Consider the following 22652-nt stretch of genomic DNA (forward strand, 5'->3'; position numbering starts at 1 on the left):
TAAATAATCTGTTTTGAAATATGTTCTGCTGTGTTTTGTTCTAAACCTATTTTAAAGTTTTTTCTTTCATAAAAATTCAATTGGGCCACAGAATTTTTCTGCAAGGTAAATGGGCCACGAAAGAAAAAAGGTTGAGAACCACTGACCTAAACAAATAAAGAAAGAGAAAAACTATCCAGCGTTTACGGTCGACCAAACTAAAGACGAAAAACGGCGTTTTGCGCTCGATTTTGGCTTCGCATTAGATTAAGACGCGTGAATCAATTACTTAAAAAGCACACCGCTTCGAACAGTTTGCTAAACCATGACAAAAACGAACCAAAATCGATAATATCACTTACAAAAAGGGGTGGTAAGAACTCCCGCCCCCACTGGATACGCCACTGGGGGCAATGGATAGTGTATATTATTTTTAACCTTCATAAGTAATACATATTACACTTACAAATAATACTAATAATCACATTTTGAAATTGCCCCCCCAGCATTCTGTTGCAATACAGTTTCAATTATTTCTTTTGCGGCTGGTAACACTAGGTCTTCACCAATAGTATGCGGCTTTGCCGTTTTTGCAATTAGCTTTGATATATTATATAAAGCAATTAGGCTATATTCCTGTCGCTTATCAGTCTGCTTTAAAATAGAACGAATTGTATGTTGCTTTGCTTTTTCATCTCGAAGCTTCTTAAAGTCAATGCCAACTTTATGAGGATGGGTAGCGCAGAGGCGTAGCGAGGGTATTTTGCGCCCGGGGGCAAACTATAAATTTGGCGCCCCCTCCTCCATGTTTAATCACATTTTTTATGGAATTAACATAATATACCGTACTTTATACGGAAAACAGTTAAGGCGCGTTTTGGTTATACAAACTCTACACGTATGACTCACTTAGTAACTGTCAAACATGAAGGATTAACAACTATAGATTATTTTATTTGATTTCACTGTCGCAACTGGTTAATCACGTCATCGAAATTTGTTGTTTCCCATGTTTCTCTTTCAACTCTAAGAATAGCAAAATCTTTCAGACGATCCTGTCCGATTGATGCACGGCGTTGCACGCAGATACGTCAAAATAAGTTTCAATTTGCTGAACGACTGCTCACAACTTGCAATTGAAACTGCTATTGTTAACAGAATTTGTAGTGAAGATCGCATATTTGGAAATAAGTCATCATCAAAACACAATAAAACCAACAAACTCTAAAGGAGAGCTTCAGTCCGGTTACTAAGCAGCATCGGCAATCACCAATTTCAATAAAAATATCGTTGCCATTAAAGTTCGCGTCGTAGAAATTCGCAAAATCTGCACAATTTCCACGCGTTGCATCCTCATCTGTGTCAGATAGAAGAGTCTTTAATGTCCAGCAAATATCCAATTTTATTGTTCAGGTCTTTTAGTCGTGAAAAAACGTGTTGACATCTCATATTGAAGCCGATCAAATACATTATTCATAACGCGCTCAATTTCATCTTCTAATGAAAGTCGTGCATCCTTTGCCAGTTTTCCAGGCATTTTTTACGTCAGCTGATTCTTTTGTCCAGCTCAATCCCCAGATCGAGTATTTTGTTTTGGCCTGTTTTACTGCAGCTTGGCTCAAACCATCACGAAATGAGTCTTGGCTTTTATGGTGATTTGAATGGTTTAGTTTGGTATTCATTCTGTTTTTTATGATGTCCTATACTTTACATTAAAATTACACGTGTAGGTAACTGAAGACATAGTTCGTGGATTTGCGATTTGCCAACTTCGCTACTAATTTGTAATTGTTTTCAGTTACTGGACTAGAACTGCTACTTTTACGACCGATTAGGGCTATGTTTAGTCGGAACAATTATACGGCATAGTTGTGCAATTGGGTTGGTCACCACTATTATGCGTGTACAAACTCCGTTTTTTTGCCCAACTTAACGATTGAAACTTCTAAAAAGAAAAAAAAACGGTCCTATGTAAATTATAGTTTTAACCAAATAAACAGAACTTTTTCGCGCTACGTGCAACCAACGATACACTTTACTTTTATTTATGTTGTCTAACCAATATGCAATTCCAAAATACCGAATTGCTTTTGGTAGGGGGTCGCAAAGCGCAGGACAATTACCAAATGGGGGGCGCGGTTTAATAAAGGTTAAAAGAACACTAAGCTAGACGAAACCAGCTGCACGCAGAATCAGTATCTTGGCTGCTGTGGATGGCTGGTAACAGCATCAGTCTGGGTGCGGGTTGCGTATCAGATGACGTCTGCCACAGCCGCTGCTGCGATCTTGCTTGTGATCGTTTTTTGCCCTTGTTGTAAAAAATTTGTAAACCTCATTTTGGCGCCCCTCTACCTTGGCGCCCGGGGACATATGTACCCCCCCCGCACCCCCCTAGCTACGCCTCTGGGTTAGCGTCATGAGGAGCTGTTGCAAAACCAAATTTTAAATAGGTACAGTTATATTGACGTGTTTGTACTTGGATTTTCTGAATGTTTTGCAACTTTCTTGATGGTGAGGACATATTTTCGGCAATTGTAAATTTTCAACTTGCTTTATATATGGTAAATGGAGGAGTAAGTTGCGGTGTGTTGACGGTTTCAGTTTTTGAACTTAAATTAACTGTTTTTTAGCACAGCGAATTCCTGTAACTTGTTAAAACATTTGTTCTGTCCTTAATACGTCACAATTGTACCAGGTTATTATTGCAGATAAACAAAGAAAGTTCCGTGATTATTTAAACTTTTATATCACAATGAAAGGGTATAATTAAAATACTTTATGGAAACGCGATAAATTTAATCATTAATCTTGTTTATGGTGTAATTTGAATGAAACCGTTAAACTCGAGATGTATGTTGATATTTAAAAGACGCAATGAATATGTGCGGAGAAAAATAAAATGCTTTTTAGATATACTAAGATTGTTGATAGTTCAACGCTATGCGCGGCGCCTTTAGGTTGAAAACATTCCCTTAAAATGCCGAAATACTAGATATATAACTGATTTTTTTACATTTACGTATATAGTTAAAATACCCAAAAGATGTGGTGAATGCCGGCGTGCCCAGTTTGATAAAGAAATAACGGGTGGTAGGTGGCTGATACCGGCTGTAGAGTATGCGCTATCGCCCACTCCAAGGTTTTCGCCCCACAATTTTTCTATTTCGCCCACTTTGAGAACCACTGGTCTAATCCCAGCAAACACAAAACGTTATACAACCATTTTACAACGTTACCAACTGGTTTTGGTTGTGAACACTTAGTAGGACGTTCGTTAACGTTACGTTTTTTATGACGTTAGTTTTACTTTAATAGTCCACATTTTTTTTAATTTTCAACTCCCCGACCCCCAAAATTACAATTCCTTTACCTAAAAGTTGAAGTTCGCCACGCGTCCAATATAAATAATGCACAAGAACATGATTTTTTACCCCACATCCACCCCGAAAAAATGTAACCCCTAGAATCTCCCCTAAAATGAATAAATCCATAAAAATATCTTAACTCGTGTTCTGTTCGCCCAACGAAAAAATACACACACATGTTCTACAACTATGATCTAGCCCTCCTACAGCTGCTTTTTGATAAACGATTACGGCTTACGTATATATAAATAGTACAGCGAAAGTCATCACAGACTAACCGAATTTGTCGATCAATGATACAAAAAAGGCAGAATAGAAAAACAACACAACAAGCCTGTCAGTAAAGTTCGAACTCACGACCTCCGGGACCGTCGCTCTACCAACTGAGCTCGACAGGCTCAGAGAAGAGTGAGTCGAGAAACAACATGAAGCCAATGCTTGCTACATTTTGTCAACGAAAGATGCACACACATCTGTGCTTAACAGTTGGTAGAGCCACGGTTCCGGAGTTCGAACCTCTCTGTTCGCTAGTTGTTTTTTAGCCTGCATTGATAGGTTTGGTTGGTCCGCGATGGCTTTCTATGTACTCTATGACAAATATATATTTTAATTTTATTTTGCCGAGTGGTGAGAACTATAGCCAATATAGTATACATTGTGGTTCGTTTATTATAATCGTAGGAAGTATAAAGCGGAAATAAACACTTTTATTTGAAGAACAAGCTATACGTAAATTGGAACAAAAAAATGCTTAGTTAAGTGCAAATTATATCGTAAGTGTAATTTCAATTAAACTGACTGTGATAAAACGTTAAACGATTGATTAGTAGTTAATCAATAATAAAATTAGCATAACATTTTAGGTAATAGTAATTATACTTGGGTACGTACAGTGATTATAAAGTTAAATCAACGAAGTGTAGAAAAAATTAATGATTGATAAATAATCTTGTTTTTAAGGAACCGTTCTCAGATTCATTCGAGATTCGGCTGCTACTAAATTAATTTTCCAATACTGCATTATAAAGATTTTTCATTTTTTTGCAGGTCTTCGTCAGGAAACACATGTTTGAGAGGTACTAAACTGAAATGCATGATATGCCGCTGGTAGTTCTTGCTGGCTCGAAAGACAGCGTCCGTATTGTGAAGTCGATCAAGGATGCCTAGCACACCGTAGCATTGATTGAATCTATTATACAGGTAAATTGTGGTTAATCAATATTCATGCCATAAATAAGCATTTTTGTATTTTGGTAAAACATTTTTTTCGTTCCTAAGGCTCCAGTTTCTATTTTATTTTACGGCGTTACATGCTGCGTGCAACGCCAACCCCTAAGAACAACAATACGTGCAATTCCAGCGCAAAGTGACAAACACAGCCCAAAGGAAAACAACATGTGACGCAACAAAAAGGAAATAAACATAAGTAACAGAATTAGCGTGCAGGACATAGACCCGCAAATACAAGGAAACCCGAAAAGGACTACGCCAAACGCAAAGCTGCGTATCCTGGATTTGTGAAAATTATCATTGTATGAATGTAAATCGAGGCTTAAAAGATTGTACTAAGAGAAGCATCTGTATTCGACGGTTTATCAAAGCATATTCGAAAAAATAAAAACGTCCACAATTGTTGTTTAATTAACCTTACTATAATTATTATTAATCCAAAATATGAGCGAAAAAAAATTGATTGGCAAAAATTCACAAAAAGTAAGGATAATTAGCACATAAATAATGCAAACTTATTTAATAAAAAAGCAGCTTCTTCCATTATGTAGATTTTATATTTTTTGAAGGGTCTGGAGCTAGAATCGGAGCTATTGGATACGTGTTTGTTGGCTCCGAAGCTGGAGCCGGAGCTATTGTTGGGTAAATGTTAGTTGGCCCTCCAGGACTGCTAAAAGTTAGAAGGCTTTCTGGTACGAAAAGCAATTCGGATAAGCTAACGAATTGTGATATCGATTTAAGCGAAACCTTAAAACCCGCGACATAAAAAAGCAAATTAAGTGATTTCGTTAACACACAGTACCCGGAATTAAACGGCAACTAAAACTGTTGGAACATACCAGGCCCTAAAACAGACCTGGGCAACATACGGCCCGCCAAGCAGTTTAATGCGGCCCGCGGCGGCTTTTTTCCTTAAAATACATAGGCCAAGCGAAAACAAGGACAAGTTTCTACATGTTTGGTTGTATCGTAAACAGGGACGGATCTAGTATCGTAAACAGGGACGGATCTATTTTAATCTGAACTTTTGGTTCAACGTGCCCCACAACTTGATACACGCCAATATATTAACCAATGTACTTTTTTGGTCTGTTCTTTATGCTTCACGTCACCCTCTAAATCTAAATTAAACTTTAGATTTTAAAACAATCATAGTCGCAATTTTTTTGCGCTTCGCCCGACGTCATGTGGCCTTCTTTAAATTCGAGTTAAATTGCCCATATTCGCATAACTCTAAACGTAATAATAAACTCGTTAGCTATTTCGTTTTATACGTCCGAGTTACTGACATCATTTTGCGTGAATTTAGATCCTATTTGTGATCCGGCCCGCCACAACATTTTAAGTTTGTCATGCGGCCCACAGCTAAAAATAATTGCCCACCCATGAAGCGTTATACCCATATTTAAAGCTATGTAAAACTGGTATGTGAAGTTAGCGGAAAGCATATATAAAATCAAGCACGCAGAAAAGCAGATTTTTGAAAAATCTTTGGGCAAAAGATTACCAGGCCACCTTTAAAGCTGTCCTTTTTGTCCACAAATAGTAAAGTAAAGGTAAACAAGTAAAGTAAAGGTAAAACAAAAGTAAAGAAAGGTAAAGTAAAGAAAGGTAAACAAAAGTAAAGAAAGGTAAACAAAAGTAAAGAAAGGTAAAACAAAAGCAAAGTCCGTATACTTCCAAGATAATGATAGTTTTCAGTCGGACTATAAAACCAAATATTATAAAAAAGGTATTGAAAAAAAGGGTAAAAAGTATACAGGGCTAGGAGGTCAAGCCAGACAAGGGACTCAACTAAGTAGGTTAATTGGATTTTTCTTCGGCCGGGGAAGACGCGTGTTATTTTAAACCACCTTTGCAGCACTGGCTAAAAGAATCCGGCCTGTATTTAACCCTACTAACTTACTAATTAAACAGGCAACAAAAGTCTGTTTAAGTGTACATTTTAAGTTTTGTACACACTACATCGACCCTTGTGTACTTTTTTTTATTTTAGAGATTGACTTGTAGCTATGTTGTGCATTAACTGGTCCATCAAAACTCGAGGCTATTATTGATCAATTCAAAAATCGAAGGCTATTTACATACACTTTATATGGAAAAACATTTCTTACTTTAGATGGTGGAAGTCGTGTTGTTCAGCAGAAGGGAAAGATGGAAAGTGATAACCACTGTGTGAGTTTGAAGTGTTAATGATTGCTAATATAAACCACATCCACATTGTGGTGATATGTGAACCACATAAAATCGGGCCGGCAAACACTGGAAGCACGTTTGATAACTGAAAATAAAGAAATTTTTTCATTTAAAATATTTGCCTTATTACTTTTAACCGATTTTAAGATCACTCTAGTCAAGTTGTTCACAAATTTTATTCCTTGCGATACCTTTAAAAAGTTTACGGAATTGTGACACACTCAGCACTTGGATTTTTGCTGATTTGTTTTTTTACTAAAAATATTTATTGTTTGTATATTCAAATCTTTAGTGTTTGTATATTAAAACCATATAGACCAGGAGTCGGCAACCCCTGGCACGCGAGTTGATTTTTCAGGGCACGCCAAATGATTTAACAAAAAAATGTAACCATTACATCACTATTACATGATTAACATTATCATTACATCACTAACACTAGCGCTAACTAAACTGCTGCACACATTTCCGAAACTGATAGTTAACACTTTTTGGGTTGATTTTAATTTTTTTTTAATTTAATCGGTCCGTAAGCTAAAAAGGTTGAGAACCACTGTTCTACATTAAAAGTAAGCACGTGTGTTTTTGTGCGACTGAGTAACCAACAAAAAGCGAAACTGATAGTTAACACTTCTAGGTATCGGCTTAAATGCATCGAAGTATAATTCAAAAAAGATACGTAAATTAGATGTCAGATCACAGCAGGGCTGCTGAGTCGGACTCGGGAGTCGAGTAAGACCAGGTAAAACTACCCGAGACCGACGTGTGCGGCTGAACTTCGAAACTTATAAGGCAGCAAACTGTAAATTGTTAAGGTGGAATAGCATATGCTCGTGGCATATTTTCCATGACCCTATGAGTGGATTGCGGAGTATCCACCTTATTTTAGTTACGTAAATTGGTGAAATACAGAGTCTGAGTCGGACTCGGGACGTGATGAAATCTGATATTTGGCCGGAGTCGGACTCGGGTTGTTTTTAACCAACTCCGCAGCCCTGATTGCCAGTGCGAAACCAAACATAGAAAAATGTTAGGCACGCGAGTTGTTAATTTTTTGACATTATTCATAAACTGGCACACTGCGTAGGAAAGGTTGCCGACCCCTGATGTAGGGTTTAGCTAATACTGCTATAACATACAATGTGTTCTACTGGATGGGCATAGATTCCAACAATTCCAATAGGTGCTGTCCATTCATGATGCTGTTTGTGAATATGCCTATACAATTTTGGGTGGTGGAGCAATCTAAAATTGATACATAGAAATGTTAGGAATACGAAAATACAAAAAACATTAATATATTTGAGATGTTGCCTCCAGAGATTTTATTCCTGTTGCAGAACATTTTGTTTCATAGAAAACAAGTTAGGGTTTTTTATGTTTTTTAGAAAGGGGATCAATTTTTATAATATTGTTAATTTTACTACTTGCCGGCAGGTTATAAAAGGAGGAGGTGCAAGGGGTAAGCTTTTTAATTGGTGGAGGGAGTCAAAACAGTTATTTGCTTATATGGAATATTTATTTGGCAGATATTTTGGCATGGGCAAAACATAATTATTTAAATATTGAATGTTTTCCTGGCAGATGTTAGATATTTTATGGGCATGTTAAAGGTTATGATTTTAATATTTGAGCCAATTTGCAAGTTGCATTTAGCTGTAATGAACTGCTGTTACAAAGAATCTGGTCCATAAACGTCTTTTGTTTCTTCACAGTAACAGCCAAGTGTCTGATCTAGATACCATTGCTTTACTACCTTGTGTGCCACAGAACCTATGTATCCACCAAGTGTATCAGATTATTTTATTGTTGCACTTTCAGAAGTTACTGTCCAAGAGTCACTAAACAACATTTTAACTGCATGCAGAAAGTTATTAACTAAGTAATATGTTTAAACTTCTCAAATTTTTAAACATTGACTTTTGGGAATAAGCGCATACTTCACCATATCATTACAAATATATATAGGCATTTTTCCACTAACATCACTTTGTACTGGGGCCATTCCGTGTCAATTCACACAGTCAAGAAATTCAACCTCTCCGATTTTCCTTAAATTTTACACACCTTTTTTTTCACCTGCAAAATTTGAGCATAATTTGTTGACAAATGCCAGAGTTATGAAGCTTTTAGTTTGGGGGGTCTGCCAAGGGGGCGCAATTTTTCTATTTTGGACCATGTTTGACGCCCTATTACTGCTAAACTAAATAAGGTAACAACCCAATTTTATACAGGTGGATAGTACTTCTACCAAATATTAAAAAAACAACATAATTTACATTGTCACTCTAAAAGGTCAAAGGTCATAGACATCCAAAGTTGGCCTTTCCGAGCACTCGGCTAAAATTTTCCCTAATTTTAAAACCTCGCCAAGACCCTATTTTTGATTGGATTTGGCTAAAAATGGGTTGAAATGTTGTTTATAGAATTCTCTTTAAACTGCAAAAATTTCAGTACAAAATATTAAAGGGGTTGGGAGATATTTATTGTGAAACATGGCTTGAAATGTAAAAAAGCAAAAAGTGGGGTCCTTTTAATATCCCAGTTACCCATGACCCCGGTGAAAATTTGCACTGAAATTTTGTCCACATATTTACTAAGATATGACAAGTCTACCATGCAAAATTAATTCATGGTTCTCAATGTTTTCTGATAGAAATTCTGTGTCAAATTTGGACAAAAACGCGCAAAATTACAAATGAAAAAAAATTAAAATGTATTTGTAATTGTGTTTTTAACAATTGTTACCTCACAAAACAAAAGTGTTATACTTGTGACTGTAATATACAACTTGAAACTGAGTATTTTTCTATTTTTTGGCCAGATTACTGTATAATTTACAAAATAGTCATGCATTTCTTGCCATGCACACTGCCCCATTTGTTGTGCTATGTAAAACCTGAAATGGCAATGAATTTAAACCTAGCAGCAAACTATAACTCAATTTTATACAATTCAAAATTGTGAAATAATAACTTGATTATGACATAGATGCTGACATAATTACATTGGGCAAGAGTTTCGCCAAATTAAGCCAATGGGGTTGCGGACCAAAAGTTTGAAAACCCCTAAAATAGAGGTGGTCAATTTTTTAGTTTAAATACAATATATTGTTAAATGTTATAAACAGTTAGACGGTCACACCAGTTTTTTATCTTTTATAATAAGTTTAAGCAATAGGCTCATATTAATAGAACAAAATTAACTGAGCATCTAAAAGCCTGGATGACTTTATTAAATCAGTGTGTGACCCCTTTCTTGCTTTGAAGACCCATTGCTTCATTAGCAATTCATAAAAAATATACTTGAAACAAAATAAACAGAATTTAGCTGATGATGAAGTTGTAATATTACTTGATTTTTTTGAGTTGTCCAAGATGCCGTGTAGGGGTTCCATTTGAACATCAGTAAATGTGATGGGATTGGTGGAACTACTAAAAGACTTTTTTTGAATGTGCAAGTCTTCAAGCAGCCACCAACAACCAAATTTTTACACCACAAGACCTTTTCCAATGGGCACAAGATCTCAGTTCTTGAATTTAATATATTTGGCTTTCCTCAACTAAAATTAAAGACCTCAACACAAAATTTGAATTGGAAAAGTGATATGCATGGTGTAAAACAACAACAGGCAAAATATCACATCATAGCTTCATTCCACAATCATGTCAGTCTTTAGAAATGCGTTGACTGTCAGATGATATTTCATTTGCCCTTGTGGATGTGAAACAAGGTCAATTACAACTGCCGAAAAATGATACAAATGTAGGCCAATATATGGCTTGCAGATTTGATTCTGATTGGTACAATTTGGTTGTTGGTTGCTGCTTGAAGATACTTACACATGCAGCTAATCTTTTGGTGGTTCCACCAATTCTATTACATGGACTTTGCCATGAGAATTAGCAAAGAAATGCCACTCAGTTTCAGTTCCAAACTCCATTGAATGATTGCAAAAATACTTTTTTGTGGGTTTTGTATTGTAAAGCAGCACCATCATTGAAAAAGATCTTTTTTTTGGAGAACCAAGTGATTTGATAATAATTGGAATTATTTGGTCAATGAATGCATGCACTGTGCTTGTTAAATGGTCCAAATAATCTGATATTGCAAGCACAAGCTTTTTGACATTGAAGCTCCATATTTTTTGTAGTATATTACAAAAGGGCGAAGAATTGTTGAGTGATTACTATTGAACCGCTCCACGACATCTTGGACAATAAATGAGTAGTTCTCAGCAAAATCTAGTAATATTACGACTTCATCAACAGCTAAATTACGTTTAATTTGTTTCAAGTAACTTGATTGTGATTAACTAATAAATCGATGAGTCTTCGAAGAAAAAGGTGTCACACAATGATTCAATAAAGTCATCTAGGCTTTTCAGATGCTCAGTTAAGTTCGTTCGATCACTATGAGGCTATTGCTTGAACCTTATTATGAAAGGTATAACTCTGATGTCTTCATCTAACTGTTTATAACATTAAACAATATATTGTATTTAAACTAAAAATTTGATAACCTCTATTTAAGGGTTCTCAAACTTTTTGTGCCGCACCCCCATTAGCTTAATTTTTCAAAACTCTTGCCCCTCCCATTTTGGCAATGTAATTATGTCAGCATCTATATCACAATCAAGTTGTTTATTATTTCACAATTTTGAATAGTATAAAAGTGAGTTTTAGTTTGCTAGTGTAAATTCTTTGCCATTCCAGAAAACAAGGTTTTACATAGCACAACAAATGTGGCGTGCCTGGCGAGAAATGCAAATTGAATTTCTATCAGAAAACATTGAGAACCATGAATTAATTTTGCGTGGTAGACTTGTCATATCTTAGTAAATAATGTGGACAAAATTTTCATTTTCACTGGGGCAATGGGTAACCGGGATATTAAAAGGACCCCACTTTTTGCTTTTTTACATTTCAACCCATGTTTCACAATAAATATCTCCCAACTCCTTTAATATTTTGTACTAAAATTTTTGCAGTTCAGAGAGAATTCTATAAACAACATTTCAACCCATTTTTAGCCAATTGCAATCAAAAATGGGGTCTTGGCGAGGTTTCAAAATTAGGGAAAATTTTAGCAGAGTGCTCGGAATGGCCAATTTTGGATGTCTATGACCTTTGACCTGTTAGAGTGACAATGTAAACTATGTTGTTTTTTTAATATTTGGTAGAAGTACTATCATCTGTAAAAAAATTGGGTTGTTACCTTAATTAGTTTAGCAGTAATAGGGCGTCAAACATGGTCGAAAATAGAAAAATTGCGCCCCCTCGGCAGACCACCCCAAACTAAACACTTTATAACTTTGGCGTTTGTCGACAAATTATGCTCAAATTTTACAGGTGTTCATTATATAGGTTAGTGAAAAGGTGTGTAAAATTTAAGGGAAATCGGAGAGGTTGGATTTCTTGACTGTGTGAATTGACACGGAATGGCCCACTGTATAAATATTATCCAGTTAAATTTTGGGGTTTCATTTTTTAAATGGCAGATATTTAGAATTAAATGCCCTCTGATTCAATACTGCCTCAAATAAAACTTCAACAATTACTTTTTTAGTTTTTAAAACGTATGAATGTTAAATTGCTACAAGTTTAAGTTTTGAAATAATTTTAAAACAAAGTTTACTTCAAGATGATTAGGGGTTCAAACTAGGTCAGGGTTGGCAAACCTTTTTCATTGCACAGGTCACAAACACGATATTAATTTTTATAAAATTCAAAAGTAGGTCATACATTTAATTATATGAAAATATTATGCAAAACTTTGCTGCTGCGTAGTTTTTAGTGTTATTTTTGGTAATTCAATGTTTTTGGATGATTTCCAAATTTCGGAATTCAAATGAATATTAAGAACCTAAATAGTAAACAAACGCTGCATTTTTTTCTGTGATTACAGCAGTTCAGCAGAATGATTTTCAGCATGGTTCACCAGGTTTCTTAAATTTTTTACAGCCATAAACAAAATGCTTTTAGTTGTCTGTTTTTCTGCACTCATTTGTTAAAGTGCAATTAATGTAGGCCTACTTGTCACCCCTAAAACACTTTTGCCTGACCCACAGATTATCTAACCACAAGCATTGCGGTTTAATTTGACAAAAAAATATTGGTTACAGTAAATTTTTTGTTTAAAGTGGGCAGTGGATTTTTTTCAAATCACCAAAAATTAAGAACCCTTTTAAGGTAATAATTTATTAATATGCACCCTATTATTTTACATGCATACAAATCACCTGTTTTAAAAGAAAGTAATATGTGCATTACAAAAAAATAATTACAATCATGTTGTTGTATGTGTGTAGGTATGATCGTTTACGTACTATATAACACAAATAAAAAATAATGCTTGGAATTATGCCGGAGTAAAACGCTATGTCTTTAACAAATACCTGGTTGTTCAAACAACATAACAACCATACTGTTTAACTTTACTGTATTCTTTAATTTTATTATTATCAATACAACAATCTTTAAAACCTGTGGCAATAGTAGAACAGTACTTCCTCCACCAAAATGAAAACAATAAATTCAAGAAGAACAACTTGGAATGCTGGCAGGACAAGTCCGCTAGACATTCCTCTCCAAACCATAATAGGATAAATAACCACATTAACAATGGTACCAATTATTTGATTTATTAGTACAAATTTAATGCACCTCTTAAGTTTTTGCCCATCCACCTGTTAAAAATTAATATAACGACGCAGTTATACAATGTTGTATTAAGAAATACCACAGGTACAGACAAAATATTAAAAAACAAATGTTAAAAATATTAAAAAACAAATGTTAGGCAAGAAAAAATACCCTTTTAGCAAAAGTTATTCTTATAAATATGTTGCCAATATGTGATATCAATTTTTAATAATATTTTGCCTTGATTTTTTTAAAGGCAGAGAAAAACTGTGATGGGTGTGCATGGGTGTGCAAAGCATTTTTAGACGCCCTGGATTTTTCGTAGGGCGTCAAAACGTCCTGGAATAGATGTGCAAAATAATATCTGTAGCACAGACTTAGTTAACCATAAGTGTTTAAAGCTTTTCTGATTTACCATATAAACATGAGGCCATATAATCCTTAAACTATGTTTTTTTAAGTTTCATTCAATTTTTTTCAAATTATTGTTACATTTTGCCCATTTTGATAGAAACGTTTTTAGCCAAAAGGTGCAAAAATAAAGTTTTAAAAGGCGAAACAGTTGGCTCAGTTGTAACAGGCAACAGCTGTTATCTAAGAGCTATTATTTGACTAATTAATAGGCAATTGTTCACTGTCTAGAAAATAATGCCCTGGATTGAAGTTTGGTGCCTATGTGCACAGATACTGTATTTTTCATTTGAATCCAAAGTGGAAGAAGAGATGTGGCACTATATAACAAAGCGAAAGCCTCTAAAAAGCCGGTAGACATTTTAAAATCGTTGCACGCAACAAAAAAGAAATGCTAAACCTAAATCAATATTGCAACAAATTTTTAGTGTATATTGCATTATTTTTCCTCAATGCATTTTTATACTGTTTTGATTTTTGTTTATATTTTTGTATTATGTTTATTATGTTATGTTTTTGCTGGTATTTTTTTCTTTCTTTTTCTTTTGCAATAATATTTAACTATTTCAAATAAAATGTTGTCCTTTAAATTGTTGTGTTGTCATAAAGATGCCAAATATTCATAAATAGTAAAAATTCCTCAACATATTACATAAGGATTCAATATTCTGGATTCGTTGTTCTAGATTCAAAACCTACTAATAGAATACCTTGGGATTGTACTTTGAACATCCCCAAAATACAAAATTACACCATTAACCCAAGAGCCGCATGTTTTTCACCCCTGCTTTTCAGGTGTCAGCATGTCGCTTGCACTTTTTCGTATTGCCATTGTTTTACATTTTTCTATGACGTAGCCATTTGTTTTTTCTATTAAATAAATTCAGAACTTGTTGTGGCAAAACAAGCTCAAGGTTCTCATTGCATAAAAGTTGTAAACAATTTCCATTGTTTAACTTTTGATAAGACTTACTGGGACTTGCTTTTCCTCTTGTATCTTGTATTTTTGAAGAAATTCTGGTTTCCCTGTAACATCAATGTACAGAAGGAAGGCATTGAATCCCCAGAAAGAGAGAAAAGTAATCAGAAAAGTTCCTGTAGAGATGTGAAATAACAATGGCATACAAAAATTGAAATAAATAGAAGTTATTTTTTTAGATTTTAGTTTGAAAAAAAAACGTATAACAACTTACCGAGAATAAACAGTGAAAAATCATCATCACCAAACAAAAAGCAAATGTTTGACCAGAGATGGACCCATAAATTGTGGGATAAACCCCAAATGTGACTAAGATGCCTAAAATTCAAACAACAAAGGACAAAAATTAACTTAGGTCAGTGGAACTTTTTTTTAAAAAATTATGCAACAGTCCCCTAGCAATTTTTTTAATTGCTCACGGTCCCCTTAAAAGTATGCACAAATAAACACAAAATAACATGTTTTTTTAATGGCATCAATAGGCTTGTTAATACCGCATTTAGTATTGTAACTCTTAACGAAATCACTTTATTTGAGTGAAGTAATCACAAACAGTTTAAACCGTCACCATACAGCCCACAGTGGCAGCGCAGCAAGCTGTAAAAACGTTATTATCAATAGCACAATGCAACACTATGAAGCAACAATACCCAATTCAACTTCAAACATGCAATCACGTAAATGAACAACTAATTGTAGCTTGTGACAACGAGCGCAAACATGTTGAAATTACGTTAGCCTACTGCCGTACTGTCACTTTGCGCATATAGATCAACCCTGAGTTTGGCTTTCCATTTTTTTGTCCTTCAATTATGCCTATGGGTGACATAGTTATTATTATCATGTTTGTTAACACACTGGCATGCCATATACAAATTTGCTTTCCCAACAAAATGTTTTTTAATAATTTAATCTGCAATAATATTTTGGTTTGATAAAGAAAAATATCAGCTTGTTTATTTACACACTTGGATGGGCAAATAGTATTCACTAACATTTTTTATCGGAAATCCTCACGCCACAAAAGCATTAATTTTAACTATTAAATAAACTTAACTGACATATAGATTTATAGTCATCACAATAAACAAAGTAAAAAAGGTTTATTTTTTTCTGTGACAGTTTGAGTCATAGTGCTGCCCTAATACCAAAAACCATCAACAAGAATCATACCCAATAACTCCATGAAGTAAGCAAATCATAATCTGATTTCCAAAATAAAGTGATAAAAATGGGCAATTGAAGAGAGCATCTTTCTAACAATAGGTAGCCTAATCCATATTGATGTCGAGCAGTGTTTCTCACTCGTGGCCCTTGGTCCCCAGGGGGGGGGGGGGGGGGGGCAGGAAGGCTTCAGGGGTCCACAAACATGGCTTAGTTTACTAACTAGCCTGTTACACTATTTTTTAAGGCTTTTGGGACCTGTCTTATGATGGAATTTGAGGTGCTTAGTTCTAATGGTAAGGGGACATGATTTATAAAAGGTTAAGAACCACTGAGGTGGAGAGTGATCTTGGCATGCGCCGTGCTGTGTGTAGTTTGTTTATCTAATTAATCTCTTTGCAATCTAGAACTCCAGCGTTAGAAAAATGTCACATCACAAATTATCTAATTTGATTGCAACCAAAATATTGTTATCTACATGGTTTGTTTGTCTTCCACCAAGCTGAAACTGTCTTCCAAGTGTACAATCTTGTCAACATCCTCCATGGCCATACTTAAAGAAGTTTTTATAATACAAATAACAGGATATATTGGTATAGTTCTTACCAAGTTATTGAGTTTCTAGCTGCTGCAAGAACAAGTACACATGTTCCAATTATGAAGAAAGCTTTTTGGATACTTGAGCAAAAGTTTGTTAACTGAAATATAAAAAACAAGGAAAATGAAATAAAACCTTGACTGTAACAAATTAACTGGGCCATGTGGTAAAATTACATAATGCATATAATAACACAAAGTAATGAATAAACAGATAATGTTTTTTTTAAATATTATGAGATGCTTAAGGGGTGTATTCAGGAATCCTAAAATATTTTTTAATTATTGAATTCCTCCAATTTTCAGCTGTGGTTTATGACAAATGACATCAGAAATCCAGGACTGTAAAGATGTCATGAAAACAGATTACTGTAATAAAATGGGTAAAACCCCTAATTGGAGACAACAAATTACTGTCGTCCAGCGTACAGGAACCATTTTTACCCTTATGTTTTCTGATTGTATTATTATACTCTTAAGTTATTAAGATTAATTATCTCTGAAAACCTTGCTTTAAATCAATTTAGTTCTGTTTTATTATTAGTCAAACAGACCAACAGGGTCAGATCCAGGATTTTGCTTGAGAGGGCATGAGAATGTTTTGATGACATAATGTCACAAAGTAATGCTCAAACTTTTCAGCAGAAATATACATCAAAATGTAATGTCTGTAATAACCTAAAAATTTGAAACATTCTGGTTAAGAACTGCAACTGATTTTTTTAATTCCTGGGTAAAGACAGGAAATTGAAACAGTTGTATAAGGTCCTGATGCCGCTTGTGCCTTTACATTCTGGTTAAGAACTGTAACTGATTTTTATTCCTGGGTAAAGACAGGGAGATGAAGTAACTGCCCTAAAAAAGAGCATATAATAATTGCATGCTTGTCGCCTGTTGTCCACCCATATGTGAAAATGCAGTGACATTTGATGACATTGTTAAAAAAATGTATACATTATTAAGAAAAATAATGTTTATGCCCACCACCTTCTCTTCAATAGACACCAAAAACCTAAAGAATCCTTTTCTGAATATCGACAAGCATTAAAAGGACTGACTAAGGATTGCTCTTTTATTGTGGTATCCATTGAATAATACAGAGATTTAACTAGAGCAGGGGTACCAAACCTTTTTTGCTTCTTGTACCCCTTTATCAGGTCAGAGCATCTTTCGTACCCCCAAAAAATTACGGAATTATATATATAAATTATCAATTAAACGTTAAAACAGGATTTCACACAACGATGCAAAAATCTCTTATTGTCAACTTGGTTATTTTGTTTGTCACTTCTCATTGAGATATTTTGTCGGTGCTTCATTGATAAGATTTGCTCAAACGATGGTTTGATTTTACTGAAGGTCATCTGCAGTTAAAAAACGCATTGTTATGAGACAATGAGGTTTTTTACTAAATAACAATTATTTGTAGATAATTCTTTTGCAATGACTGTAAATGGCATAATATCATTTACAATTCTAAAATAAAACTGTACTGTGAAATATGTTTGGAAAGCTGCTCTTTGGTACAAGGATCTTCTTATCCCTTGGTGTTCAATCTCTACCCCCGGGTTACAGTACACCCAGGTGGCTACCGCTGAACTAGAGATTCTTTTATAAATGGACTCTCCTCCTTCACAATTAGACAATGATTGTTGGAAAATGAGGATTGAATCTAGAAAGGGCTTGTGAACTTGCTGACAGCTTAGATAAGATTCAACATCAAGCTCACTCTATGGGTCAGACCATTCGACCTTTTGAAGTAGTTGTTTGAGAAAATCATACTTGAGTACTGATATGTGTGTTCAAAAGATTTCATTTAAGCTGTTGCAAGGTCTTTAAAACCAAAGTAAAATTACTATTTTTGTGGAGGAGGATTACACACTAATTGTTAGAATTGTCCTGCCTGTTGAGCTACTTTTTTACTTGCTTTAATTGTGTAAGAAAGGACATTTTGAGCCTGTCAAATTCAAAGTTCATCCCAAATTTAGGATAGAGATAGAAGTTTCACTTCTACTGGTTATTATCTACATTCTGATAATCCCAGAAAAGAACTTTCTACTGATCATATGCCAGTGGTTCTCAAACTTTTTTAAGCGGGACCCAAATCTGAATGTTATGAACATCTCTCGAACTCAAACATCAAGTATTTTTTCTGATATGCATAAAATAGAAAAAGACACAGACAACCAAATGTAGTACACAGTTCTATGAAACAACCATTTATCATACAAATGATTGATTTATTTTAATGTGATTGATAAAACTGAAATTTTTCCTTCATAATATTTTTGATGCACAGCTCTATTTAAGAGAGTGGAATACAAAGATTGTCACCAGGAACGAGGTGATTGTTAGCCTTGGTTTTGGTAACCTACAGTGCCAAAAATCCTTGCTCTCACCGATACATTATCGCAAACGGGAGCAGAAAAGTCATTGCTATGTGCCAATTAATGGCTTTTCCGTTTTAACCGAAGTCCTGAACTCTTCAAGGGACATTGTGGAAAAAAGTTGTTAATTTAACTAATTGCGATGCAGTTCGATAAGCTCTTTCTGTAGTGCTGCAATATCCTCTGATAAGTGGTCAACCTCAAATAGGTTTCTGACCAACATCGGAGATGCCAAATTTGTATACGGGATGTAGCAATCAAACTTCATGATAAGGTTTTGTAAATGCTTCAATAAGACGTGTTTGATGACATCAAATCTGCTAATTTCAATTTGATTCCATTTCTTCAGATACTCGTTGATCGATGGAAATGCTGCTGTTCGTCCACACTCTAATTTTTCCTCCAGAGTTGCAGCTTTTATTTGAGAGTTGCAGCTTTTATTTAAGAGTTGCAGCTTTTTTTGAGAGTTGCAGGAGCTTTTTTTTTGAGAAAATTGTTGTTTTAGGCCGGCTGTATTACAATTTAAAGAATTTAGCATTCTGGATGAGCTATGTACTGATGCTATTCTTGGCCAGGAATTCTTAAAGAAGCATTCTATGGTTTCAGAAGCCCGGTGGTCCCGTTGCTGGTGAAGCCACCTCTCTTGTTGGGAGTTTCGCAGGCCAGAATGAAAACATATACCATCCAGATCCCGCCAGTAAAATTCATCAAGGCAGTAGTACAGCGACTGCTGGAGGCACATATAATATAACTGGCAAGGTCGCCTTGGAAAGCCCAAGTATTTTTTTGGTTGTTTCCCACAAGAAAAGAATCGTGATTGATTACTTAATCCCAATAAATCAAATAACCCATCTTAATGTCGTCTGTTTCCAAACAATAAAGTTGTACTAGGCCAGTATCTCAGGCCTCTAGACATAAGAGCAGCATACCATCAGATATCAATTAAGAAAGAAAATGAATACACTGCTTTTGAAGCAGATGGTTCCCTTTACCAATATAAATGCTTTCCTTCTGGTGTAACAAATGGAGTTTCAGCATTCCAGTAAGCTATTGATGAATTCATAGCGAAAAAATAACTTTTAAGGTGCCTACCTGGACGACATTAGTCTATGGGAGCGACAATTAAAGAAAAAATAACCTAACTAATTAAAGAAAAAATGTAACCTAACTTTGAATGAAGAAAAATCAAATTTAAATTGAAACTTTTGTGCTGAGATCAATGTTCCCACTATTTTGCAATTTTGGGCACACTATTTTATACGAAAGTGTGCAAGCAAAAACATAATTCTAATTTGTTTTTTACTACAATTCAATCTTTTAATTAGTTTTAAGCGAGCTACGTACGGACAAAAAAGTGACTAAATTTGCATTGCATGTTTTGTGTTATAGGAAGATACTTTATTAAAAATAGAATAGCCCGACTAGAGGAAAGTTATTTCCTGCATCAGAAAATCATAAAGTGCACCACCAAATTTGAAAGTGCACCAGCTTTAACTTTTTTTACCTTCGTTGCAACCAGTCAGAAAAATAAAAACTTTTAATGCAGCCTTAACAGTGAAAGGATTATGCACCCCTGCTTTAGGAGGGGCTAAGCAAAGTCAGTTGAGCGGTAAGGGATGGGCCATGAAAGTAAGACCAGGCTAATACCTTCATTATATAAAAAAGTACACTCATCTAGATTTAATATTGTAGATTCCAAACCTACGGTTGTGCATTCCCTTAATATGTTATATTACCAAATATTTAGGCAGTTCTCATTTTTAAAGTTTTGTAAAGTGGCTTTTTGAAAGTGGGTTGTGCTCCACATTACAAACTTGTGGTATTGCAGAGGAAATGTTTATGACGCTTAAAAATGAACATTTCTAATAAAGGTAGGCTGCTTAAATTTGTGACTATTATAAAGTTGTCAAAAGTATTTATTCTATTTCAAAGCAATTTTGAGGTTGGGTAATTGCAATATTACAAGCAATAACAGAGTATTTTATTATTAGGAAGAAAAAAGGACGCTTATTCAGAATCCTACCACTTTTTTTAAAGTAACGAAACCGGGTTGTCAAAAATGGAATTGGAAAGAACGAATAAATATGGGGTAATAAATATAAAAAAAATAATACAAACCTGAAACCAAATGCTAACTTGCACTTTAACCCAAACAACGTTGGTCACTGGGGAAAGTATGACAAGGGCACCCGTGAGTTTTTTTCTCTCAAATCTGCATCCCAAATTATCTGAACTGCACCACAAATATGGAAAATGCTTGTGCACCTTATTTATCGATTGGCATACCTATACAGTGCAATTTATGCCATCGAGAGTGCATCTGAAAATTATAAAGTGTACCCAAAAACACCTGTTTCACCTTTGTTGACACTGCAGTCAACTAGATTTTTTCTACTATGCACCCACAAGATCTCTTCAAGATCTGCCACACTTCCCCTCCAACCTGCCCCCCCCCCCCCCACACACATTATTTGGGTTAGGGTGGGGGTTACTGTTTGGGTTGGGTAACACTAATTTACGGAATGATGAATGGTCGGAACGCTCACAATATTATTATTAAATATAATAACACTTGACCCATCTTCACCTAAACGCTAACCCCCCACCCTAACTCAAATATTGTGTGTTGGTTTAATAATTGTTTTAACGGGGTAACACTTAAATTAGTGAGCGTTCCGACCATTCATCAATCCGTAAATTAGTATTACCCTTTGGGTTTGGGTTAGGGTTGTTCAAGTATTATTATTAAATAATATAGAATATAATAATACTTGACCCACCCACTCACACCTAAACGCTAACGCGCACCCCAACCCCAAATATTGTGGGTTGATTTAATAATTGTCGTAGGATTCTAGACAAGCGCCTTATTTTGTCCTTTGCGAAATTAAGACGTTTCGTTACAGTGATTTACTTACGCGTGTCCTTACACTAGAAACATCCATCTAATCCACTGTTTTAACAAAATGTTGTCGTTGCAGCGTTGTTTACTGAACGAATTACTTTGCAACTTTCGGACTTTGGTCACACGATCTTGCAGCTGTTGGCGGAAACTCGTAGATGGTAGAAACAAACATACCCTTTAACCATGCGTCAGCGGCGTAACGCATAAGAGCAAATACAACGACCGTTGAGAGACACAACACGACAGGATAATGTCCTTTTATTATGGACTCGCGTACCGATTGCATTCCAGTGGTTGCCCGCCAAACATTGGCGTGGAATGCCGCACAAAACCACGCTACGTCATTTAGCGCAAAATCTCGCCGTGTTCCAAATACAAGGAAAAATAGCCATTTTGGCGTAGGATTCCAAGAAATATTGATACTTCTGTAGAAAAATGACGCATGTCTGTTTGTGCTTGTAATTAATTATAGCATTGTTACCAAGATTATGCCAGCGTTATTATTGCTTGTTAATTTTCTAGAAGTTGTTGATTATGAGTTCTCATTAATTGTCTTTGTGCCTCGGTGTATCAACCTCACAACTACAAGGTATATACTACATTCAAATTGAATTGTTCATCTTCTGCTTCGTATTAAGCCTTAGCTCTGAAAACAACCACTCGACCTTTGCTTCTGGGTTACTGGACGTACTGGGCAAGCCGGCAGCAGCAACCGTTCTGTTTATTGGCTAAGACAAGACTAACTATATTGAAATAAGTTTCGCATATACAAGTTGAAAGTTTGCATGAAAGAGA

At 35.1% G+C, this 22652-nt stretch overlaps 1 protein-coding gene across 1 annotated transcript; it reads right to left on the reverse strand.

Annotated features, from left to right (window-relative positions):
- Window positions 1-4006: 4006 nt before the first annotated feature.
- LOC146136260 (fatty acid hydroxylase domain-containing protein 2-like) lies at window positions 4007-22189 on the reverse strand. Its single transcript, XM_083395053.1, has 8 exons — window positions 21871-22189; window positions 16575-16666; window positions 15019-15122; window positions 14799-14920; window positions 13256-13458; window positions 7910-8015; window positions 6689-6855; window positions 4007-4533 (listed from the first exon to the last, which is right to left on the reverse strand). Exons 1-8 carry the CDS (start codon window positions 21895-21897, stop codon window positions 4365-4367), a joined length of 990 nt encoding a protein of 329 aa, XP_083251179.1. The 5' UTR covers window positions 21898-22189; the 3' UTR covers window positions 4007-4364.
- Window positions 22190-22652: the final 463 nt, after the last annotated feature.

The sequence above is a fragment of the Ascidiella aspersa genome, chromosome 8 (assembly GCF_963924565.1).
Source record: "Ascidiella aspersa chromosome 8, kaAscAspe10.2, whole genome shotgun sequence".
In the NCBI taxonomy this organism is placed as follows: Eukaryota; Metazoa; Chordata; class Ascidiacea; order Phlebobranchia; family Ascidiidae; genus Ascidiella; species Ascidiella aspersa.